Source organism: Phoenix dactylifera, chromosome 11 (genome assembly GCF_009389715.1).
Source record: "Phoenix dactylifera cultivar Barhee BC4 chromosome 11, palm_55x_up_171113_PBpolish2nd_filt_p, whole genome shotgun sequence".
Taxonomy (NCBI): domain Eukaryota; kingdom Viridiplantae; phylum Streptophyta; class Magnoliopsida; order Arecales; family Arecaceae; genus Phoenix; species Phoenix dactylifera.
Genome location: NC_052402.1, coordinates 8,931,991 through 8,942,080, shown reverse-complemented (window position 1 = coordinate 8,942,080; position 10,090 = coordinate 8,931,991). Strand labels below are relative to the sequence as shown.

Sequence of the window (10,090 nt, the reverse complement as noted above, 5' to 3'; positions counted from 1 at the left end):
TTCAATAAATCCAACTCGATCCAAAAAAATGGAACGACTCCAATTTTAAAATCCGATCCGGCCTCGTAGGCCATGGAAAATGGGTCAGATAGTGTCGCGGATTAATCCCACTCATTTGAAGTCTTGCTGACATGCTGACGTTTAAAAAGAATCCTGTTCGACCCGACCAATCTGCAGCCATTAATCCGACCAAGCAAAGCAAGCGGAGATGTTGGGGTATTTACGAAGGGTGATGGGATCTACCTCCCGGCGACAGCAGACGCGTGACAGGGTGGCCCCAGATCAACACCAGCCGTCTATCTTGCTGATCTGACGGATGACACAAACGCGGGTCCCATCTCCAACAAAGCACATGCCACGTCGTCCAACAATCCAACTCAGCTCCACGCGCGAAGCGCTAAAGGAAAACATTTGCCTCTGCCCCTCGATGCCTCTTAAAACCCCTCGTCCTCCCTTCTCCCGTTCTTCTCCTCCACCGTCACCGGGATTTTTCTCTCTTCTCTCTTCTGAGAGCTCTCTCTCTATCTCTCTCCTTTTCCTGCCACCAAAAGAAGGAGAAAAAAGATCCAAAATCAGCATAGGAGAAAAGGAGGAAATAAAAAGTAGAAAAAAAGAGAAAGAAATCAAGAAAGAATAAAGGAGAGAAAAAGCTCGGATTTGTTCTCTTTTACTTGTCTCCATTTTCTCTCCCATTTTTGGCTTTTGCTTTCTCTCTCAGTCTACTTATTGGAGAAAAAGAATGGAATGGTGGGAGAGACCGCCGTCGCGGCGCGGCCGCAACAAGCCCTCCTTCTCCTCCTCTCTCCTCGACGCCATCTACCGTTCCATCGACGAATCCGACGGCGGCGGAGGAGGTCCACCGCCGGATGGCCGCAAAGGCGGAGCACCCGATCCATTCTTTTCCTATTCCTCTTCCGCCACCGCCGCCGCTAGAAAGAAGCAGAGCGCGGACGAACTCAGGTGGACCGCTGCGGCGGTGAGCGACAGGGCGGTGATCCGACGCGGCTCGGGGGGTGACTACAACCGCCGTATCGTCACCCATGCCTCCAGCTCCTCAGATTCCTCCAGCTACGGTGGCTGCTCCTCCTCTTCCGAGGCGGAGTCGGCGGCGGCATACTACTCGGCAGGGGTCAAGCCGGTCCACTCGGACCGGATGCGGTCCGGTCCGGAGGTCCCACCGGAGAAGAAGAAGGGCGGCTCGATCCGGAGCCGGTTGCGCGACCTGAGGAAGGGCCGGGCCCCGACGTCGCCGGGGGCGCGGCTGGCGAGCTTCCTCAACACGCTTTTCGCCGCCGTCGGGAGCCCCAAGAAGCCCAAGATCGCGGCCCCGCCACCGCTGGAGTCCGCATGCTCGTCGGCGTCGTCCTACTCGCGTTCGTGCCTCAGCAAGACGCCGTCGTCGAGGGGTCGCCGTAAGCCGCCGCCGGCGGCGGCGGCGGCGGAGGGAGGCAAGAGGTCGGTGCGGTTCTGCCCTGTGAGCGTGGTCGTCGGCGAGGACTGCCGGCCTTGTGGGCGCAAGTGCCTCCACGACGCCGATCTGGCGGCGGCGGCGGTGGCGGGGCCGCTGCCGCCGCCGGCGGTGGCGAGGAGGGTGGAGGAATTGCTCCGGGGTTTGGAGAGGGAGGAGGAGGAAGGGGCGATCAGCGATTCGAGCTCGGATCTGTTCGAGCTGGAGAATTTGACGGGGATCGGACGGTATCGGAACGAGCTACCAGTGTACGAAACCACCGACATGGGAACCAATCACGCCATCGCCCGGGGTTTGGCTGTGTAAAAGAAAATAGAAAAAAAAAGAGAAAAAATTAAGTTTAGGGGGGAAAATGTATGTATTTCCTGGGAAATTAGTGTTTTCCATTTTGGATATAATCAATAAATTTTGGACTAAATGCCAACAGGGTGAAATAAAAATGGTTTATCTAAATAATTATATATTTTCTATGCCGTTTATATTTCTTAATTCAGAAAAGATAAGCTTGTGGTTGGAGGAGGAGATGGTCATTAGGGGAGGGATTATATTATCCCTCTTCTAAGTTGAATGAATATTACAAATTTTTAATAAATGTAGGAAAAGAAAAAAAGAAGGAATATGAAGTTTCTAAAGTAGGAAAATGCACACACTTTGTCCGCTAGTCATTGGATGGAAAGAACAAGTACAAAAAAAAGAGCAAAGAATCTCATGCCGAAATTTTAGATTAGCTAAAATTCGTCCGTGGGACCTTACTATATTTAAAATTAGAGGGGTTGTGTTTAAGAGCATGTGTCTTAGCTAAGTATGGACATTAGAGATATGATTACATGTCATAGAGCATTAATCAAGATCAATGTCATCACCATTTTATTGAATATATGTAATTGGTTTGCTTCTCTAAGCATCAAATGCTAGGTTATTTGTAGTAGTTCATCGAAATCCAAACTGCTTATCAATTGTTTAGCAAATTTCTAATATTCTTATAATGTTGTTCGAAGGAGTGTTTTAACAAATATACAAGAAGTAGATTATAATCCACTTTAAGGCATGGATGGCACTCATTTTAGAGGAGAATTTTCTCTGTTCAAAATAGGCTATGCGGCAAAGCTGTTTCTTGATCGCCTTAAAATGCACCCTTATAATAGGAACCAAGGAACGAATTCGAACTAGTGTAAGCTCAGATATGGAAGAAAATAAGATAGAATAAAACTCATGCTTATAAGTTTCAAAAGGATGCATTTCAAGAGACATGATGCTTTAGAAGCATTCCTTTATCTCTTTAAGGGACATATCCTTTTATAAAGAGCTGGCTTAAAAAGAAAGGAAGCATCTCTTAGTAGAATAACTATCATCTACTAAGAGGTGCATCACGTTTTAGAAATCCTTAAATAACACTGTATTGAAATTTTGAATAATCAAAAATTAAGATAAAAAAAATATTAGGATAAGATTTCAACAGTTTACATGCCTGCAGCTGGTTGCATGGTGATTGACAAGGCTCAAAATTCCATGAGTTCGGGATTTGTCCACGAGATGCAGGAGCATCCTCTCTTGGATTTACATCAAAGGAATTTCATGATAAATATAAAAAAAAATTAAAGAAAGAATCCGTGCCATTGTGTGATGAGAAAATTGTTCAAGTGACTTTGAGTGATGAAGATATATCAGAATGTTAGAAAGAAACAAATATGTAGATTGTAACATGAATTATTAATTTGTATTCAGATATGGACAGCAATTAGTCGCAGCATATGCATAAAAGACAGTCAAGGGCACTCAAACAACAGTAGATGATTGCGGTATGAGAGAGACTGAACCACAACTACCAAATAATTGGTTTCTTTTGTTTTAATCGATTTTGTTGTATCTCTTTGACCTTCAGTTGTTAGCTAGATTTAATCATGATAGGCTTCAGCTAGCTTTTTGTTTGATAGGATATGCAGAACAAATATCTATCAAGAAGAGTAAACTTAGTACCAAATAACTTGTACTAGATATGAATTTAGCTGATAGAGCTTTCTTTATATTTCAACAAGTAGATGATCCAGAAGATAAAAGAATGTTTACTAAAAAATTGTTGTCGGTAGATTAAATTTATACAGATTTACCATTTACATTTCCTAGATCATATGGGATAGACCAGTCACTTTTTTGGTGAGATCGAACATTAAAGCAATTGAATGCAAAGAAAATTAGATCCAATTAGACAACTTAATGGTAAGAAACAATGTCACTAGGAATATGTGGTGCCAATTGAGCTTTGACAAATCTTATGGGATGTCCCTCATGGCAAAATTTTAAGAATGGGGTTAGGTTCACCCAAGGTGCTTCCAACTCAAACTATATATTTAAGTAGTTTTGGTCCTCTATGGGAGGCTGGAAGCTTAGCTTCACAGCAATGATTGAAGGATTAGACACTTAATCTATGGATTATTCTCCATCACTGCCACAATTAATCCTCAACACATTGTATTATAGCAATAATTTCCTTTTCCTTCTGTCCTTTTCAGCTTTGTGACAGAGCTCCGGGTCTCCAATCAAAAAACAAACAAGAACTCAATCCCTATATATAATCTTAAAAATCCAAAGTCGCATCACCATATGTTTCAATTTTGAACCTCACAAATTCATTGCACTGCAATCGATACTGGTTCATGTAGGTTGGTGTTTGATTAAAATCTGAAGGTAAAATACTCTTAAGCATTAATAGTTACATTTTTGATCTGCAAAGCTGATGATATAATGTGTGTGCGCGCCTGTCAAGATTATTGAAGTTGGAGAAAATGGGCTCTATCTTGGACAAGAAAACCTGATGTTAAAAGAGCATAGGAGTCTAATTTGCACACCTGAAACATTGTTCCACTTAATTATGTCACCAGCAAGTGATTTCAATAGTTAAAGCAATATAATCAACAAAGGGGCAGTCTTCTTATCTGCGATCATGTGGGTTATTTCTACTTGTCGATATAAGAGAAGAAAATTTGGTGCTTTAGACAACTCAAAATGCACTTTGAGATATGTCTGATATTTTTGGCTAGAGTAATTCCATAGGGCTTCACCATGGTGACAAAGAAAAAAGAAATGAGGGGATTGGTGCAATTCATGGAATGATACATGGTGAGATTTGTCTTGTATAATATAGTGAAGCAATTTGTACAATGTCGCAATCCATGTATTCTTTTTTCATTCTCAATGGCCAACAGAAGAAATCAGATTTTTTTTCACTCAAATTTGTTTTTCTTTGAAGGTAAAAACGTAAAGGCTTGGCTCAACTTATCAATCAAGTATGTCTATAAAGCAGCTGATTTTGGATGCTCATGCAAGCTTACAATATCAAAGCCATCGGTGATCGAAATTCCATTTCTTTTTCTTCATTTTCCCAGCAATATATTTACAGAAAAATGCTGGATCTGCAAAGTTTTTTTTTTCCCTCTTTTCTATGATACTTGTGCATCTTAGGATTTAGACATATATGAAAATAAGTAGTTGCAATTAGCTTATAATTGTAGTCTAAATTTTTAAATCTCGAAGCTTCGATATTAAGCCAGGTATCCTGTAGATACGTGAGAGTAGGGACCAATTTGATTGTCATCAGTCATTAGGGTACTTTGGACCACAACTTCAGACTCATCTGTGTAATGAACGACAATTTGATGGACATTGTACCAATGCGATGGAGACTCAACCCTAATCCTTTGGTAAGATAAAAGTATCATACTGAGTTAACATGGAAACTAGTAGTTATTATTATCATTACATGCATGTTAGCTAATATTCTTAAACCTTGAAGCTCAGGAGGAATTGAGGCAGGTATATAAGAGTAGTAACCAAATTAACATCCATTAGGGTGTTTCGGACCACTAATCCTCTAGTGTTGGCTGCTAATCTAACATCAATACAATCAAAAATGGTTTATATATATGTTTTAACACATAAACAAAACTTGGGCAGCTAAACCTCCCTTCTTATCAAAAAAAAAAAAAAACAATAAAATCAAAACTTATAAATGTGATTAAGACCCTAAACAAGCATGCTCTCTCTCTCTCTCTTGCAGTATGAAGGTTCCCAACATGAAAATGTCATGGCGTGGAAATGGGAAGTTGGGGTGGGACTAAGATGGCAAAACGCAACCAGTTTCTAACATAAATTAATGAGGTGTTTGGAGCTAGGAATGGACCCAGGACTCATCAACATGGATATGTACCAGCTACGTAATCTATAATAAGATCTTGTCCTGCCCTCTTCCATTGTTTAATAAATGGCTGCTTCTCCTCAAGACTTCTGTTTAAGGTTCTCAGAAGAGGAAACGAGCTTTGTTCCCTCCCACATGGAAAGGTTCTTTCATGGATTAATTTATGCGAGTCCCCCACTGTTGGTGGTGTGGTGGCCAAGTTCTATGATGGGATGGATTAGGGTTTGCGTTGGCAGGCATGAAATAAATATATTACGCCATGGCTTCGGACAGCCTACCTACTAATTAAGTTTGACTCCCACCTCTTTCCTTCTCCCATTTATTTCATATTATTACTTCTATGATCACTTCCTATCCACACCATTTGTGGGGCCTTTTGGATGCTCATACCTATCTACCTACAAAGTTGGCGACTGGTTACATTATATTATAGTTGATATTTTACAACAACTAGTAGACTTTAGTTTCATTCTCTTGAAGTGCAAGATCATTTAATCATAGGTGGAACTTTTTCTTTTGAATTATTAAACGATTCTTGCATTAATTGTTCTTTTGATTCTTTTGAATTAAGCTACAATAATTGACATTTCCATTGTTTATAGTATGTTGAATTTCTACTTCACCACCAATCCTGTTCCTTTTTCATCTTAAGTTAGGAAGAAATGTTGATGGGTTAGAGCAACAATTAGGTCTAATTAGACATGGAACTAGCATGGAAAAGATGAACGTTTTGTGATAAAGAAGAGAATATAACACGCGAACTGAGTACTTTAAAAAATTGTATAACTTGCACTTCTTAAAAATTGTACATGACAGAGATTTTCATAGATCATTATCACTTAAGAATCTAGAGGCATCCTGTGGTTAAAAGAAACAAAGAAAAGATGCATTAATAGCTAAAAAGATTATTAAAGTTAGGCCAAATTGTTAAATAAGTTATATTAAACATTCTATTATACTTCACATGAATTATCAACCACATATATAGAAATTTTCAAATTTTGCTAATTAGATTATAATATATTCATGAATTATATTAGTACCTAATGCTATTTGCCTTGGTTTTCCATATTTTTCAATTTCTTAGCTCTCCATGATTCTTATTTTCATGTTTTTTGCATAAACATTAACTTTCTGTCACCTAATTTAGTTTTTTTAATTTCTTTTTGAAATTTTTGTTGAATTGATATGTTCATTATGTTTTAAGATAGTCCCATATAAGAAATTATTGACCGGGAAGTAGCTTTTGGACTCAAACTAGTTCTTAAGAGACTCATGTCTACTAAAAGAAAGACTTCAAAAATACTATTTAGATAAAAATGAGGAGTGAAGTTATATATTCTGAAAATTTTACATCTTATATCTGCGAATGAGTTCTTGCCATAGTAAACTATAGGATGTTTAAATGCCCTTAGGTAAGACCATTCTAAAAGATTTCTTATAGAAAAATGGAAAATTATGTCAATTTCCTTTCTAAGTTAGTTACCATTCTAAATTTTTATAAATAAATCGACATATTCAAGGTGAGTTTTTTTGAAGTAATTTACTAATCTAGTGGTCTAATTAAAGCAACTACTCAACAAAAAATTCTTAAGCAAAATTCAAGACCATGTTCCTTGATAGGTGATCATGCCATCTATTATAAGCAAAAACATACCTACACCTATTTTAAGACAACCATGGTGCCGCCATTACCACGTACGCATGATCTATTAAATTGTTCATGAAGTTGAAGGCACAATTTTTCGAAAGCTAATGTCAAAGTGCACATGCTATTGCAGTCTTGGGAATGTTTGGTTGCTTTGTTGTTTATGATGATAGGCTACTACAAAATTCAATTTTAAAAAGTTCTAGATCTATAGGGGTTGCAATAAGTAAGATTCAGGTGAGATTCTCAAACACAAATCCAAGTCTAATATTCAGTTGAGGATCCCAACAAAAACCCAATCCAAAAGGAATACATACCCACTTCCATGTAATGATTTGAGATCTTGATATGTGAGGGTGTGAGACCTATATCTACCTTTAGTCCTTCTTTAGACCAGTTATCTACCTAAGAGGCATTCGATTTGAATCACTCAAAATTTGTTTTGGATTTCTTTCCTGCTAGTGTAATTCATCAATTTGCATTGGATCACTCAAAACTTGGTTCTTTCCTCCTCGCGCGGACACACACATCATCATTCTCGTATTAATGCGACCCACCGCTGCCCTCGTGGCTCATGCACAGGTGTTACGTCATTATATCATTTTTCTAAATTAACTACGTATCCCCTATTTTTTGAGGCATTTTAAGTCCAAAGCCTATTGAATGGACGACACCCTCGAGGGACAATGAGAGGTTATGGGTTTGGGCGTTGATGAAAGAGACTTGATTTACGTTGTTGATGCTTATATACGTGCATGGATTGATTTTTTTTTTTTTGGTGGAACTACGTGCATGGATTGATACACGACACTATATCAGTCACAAATGAGTTGATGAGATTTACAAGAACAATTGGATCCTCCTACGTTGCCAATTTGAAGTATCATCCATGCATGGTTCCATTGCAGGTGTTTGCAAGAAAAGTTGATAACCGTCAAAAATAGGTGGATCGATTGAGCATAAATGGTTTTACATAGCCTTTGCATTCGAGTTCATCATACGATATCATTCTAATGGCTAACAACTTGCAGGCCTTAGCATAGTGAGTAGCGTCCCATCAAGCTCTACCCCGTATTCAAGCATCATATCCTAAGTTATATTTTCTACTTCAAGTGTCACAAATCCTTCTGGAGGTTAAACTCAAGCCATAACAAATCATATTAAAACATCCCAAATGTCAAACCACGATCAAAACAACATCGAGTTTAGTGGAGTTGAGTTTGTCTGTTATCAAAAAGACAGGAAAAAAAACAACAACATTGTGGGTGAACCATACCAGCTTGAAACAAATTCTCACTTTAGCTGGTGTTATATATCAATGTGTCTCATCATGATGCTACTGCTGCAATGACATTTCCATGTGTTTGGTTTCAAATGCTACATCTCCTCAAATCATGAAGGATTGTGTCTCACCATAATGCTACAGCTATTATGGCCACTTTCAATAGATCATCAACTTTTCCACTAGGATTTGTGAATGCATCTCCTCAGATCATGAAGGGTTATGTCTCAACCTATTTTTTGTTAGATGAGGACAGGACCGAACCTCGTTCTCTTATATCCCTGAAAATTTCTTCTTGTTCTTCATGTTCTTCTTTCCATTCTTGTCCTTTTGAGAGTGGAAGGGGGTTGGAAGCTCTTTTTGGTTAGATGAGGACAGGACTAGTTGACCCCGTTCTCTTGTATCCACAAACAAGACTTTATCAAGCTAGAAAGGGCTGTTATATGCCCTAACTTAACTCAAACTTAAATGCACTTAGTTTTATGAGGTCCAAGTTTGGGTCATGAGGTGTAAATGCTGAAAACCTAATCTAATAATTTTGAAACAGTTAGGCCAGCAAAGCCCATTGATATCCCTCTATTCATGCACTCCAGTATCCCATATAAGGGCTAAATACATAGGACCTTAACATCAAGGCCCTTAACATCAAAGCCAAAGAATAGGATACATGCTACTAATGTCTTTCTGATAGACTTGTAATTGGGTTAATCATACTTGAGCAAGCATGGCACAGACCCAGCCCATGTTTTCTTTCTGGCACTGGGCATGTCCATCACGCATGATAAAATGTTCTTTCCCACATAGATATAAATACTTAGATGGCTTTTTCCAGTCCCCACTGGAATTCCTGAAATCACAACCCAAGTCGCATGCAACAAAATGAAATCCTTCTAGTACACCCTGCGAACTTATTTAGACTTTAATAGTAACAAAAGATTGCAACCAGTTCCAATGTGCTTTTCCCCCTCTTTATTTCTTCATTTTACTACCAGGAGCATGCTGGCAAAAAAAAAAAAAAGCGAACAGCTTCAGGCTTTGAAATCTGTCACTCCAGCCTTGCGTGGCTCAACTTCTAGTGTTTGAGTTGTGATACAGTATAGAGTTTAAACTTGAACCCGACTTAACTGGCTAACCGAATTCATGAAAAATTAGACCTATTGGATTATCCGAGTTAGGCTGAGCCAACCATGATCAGATCCAACCTAAAATATATTCAGATCTATGTCAAGTTTGGTTTATATATGTGACACTTTGTGTGAAGATAACTTAAAAACAGTGATTCCTTCGTTTATTATTGTCCTTTCCAATAAGTATATGGTCCTCCTTAAAGGCATGCATCAGATTCAATGGCTGGCCTGCTATCTTACAAGACCTTTAAACCTCTTGGAGATATAAACATGTTAGAAGGCCAGTAAGAGATGCCTGGGATCAGCTAGTCATTGTACTTTGTTGGCATATTTGATTGGAGAAAAAATCGCGAATTTTTTTAAGAAGAAAATC

The 10,090-nt window shown here is 39.0% G+C and overlaps 1 protein-coding gene across 1 annotated transcript; it reads left to right on the top strand.

Annotated features, from left to right (window-relative positions):
• Positions 1 to 1,921, top strand: LOC103703397 (protein BIG GRAIN 1-like). The gene has a single exon (XM_039131498.1). It carries the CDS (start codon positions 740 to 742, stop codon positions 1,772 to 1,774), a length of 1,035 nt encoding a protein of 344 aa, XP_038987426.1. The 5' UTR covers positions 1 to 739; the 3' UTR covers positions 1,775 to 1,921.
• Positions 1,922 to 10,090: the final 8,169 nt, after the last annotated feature.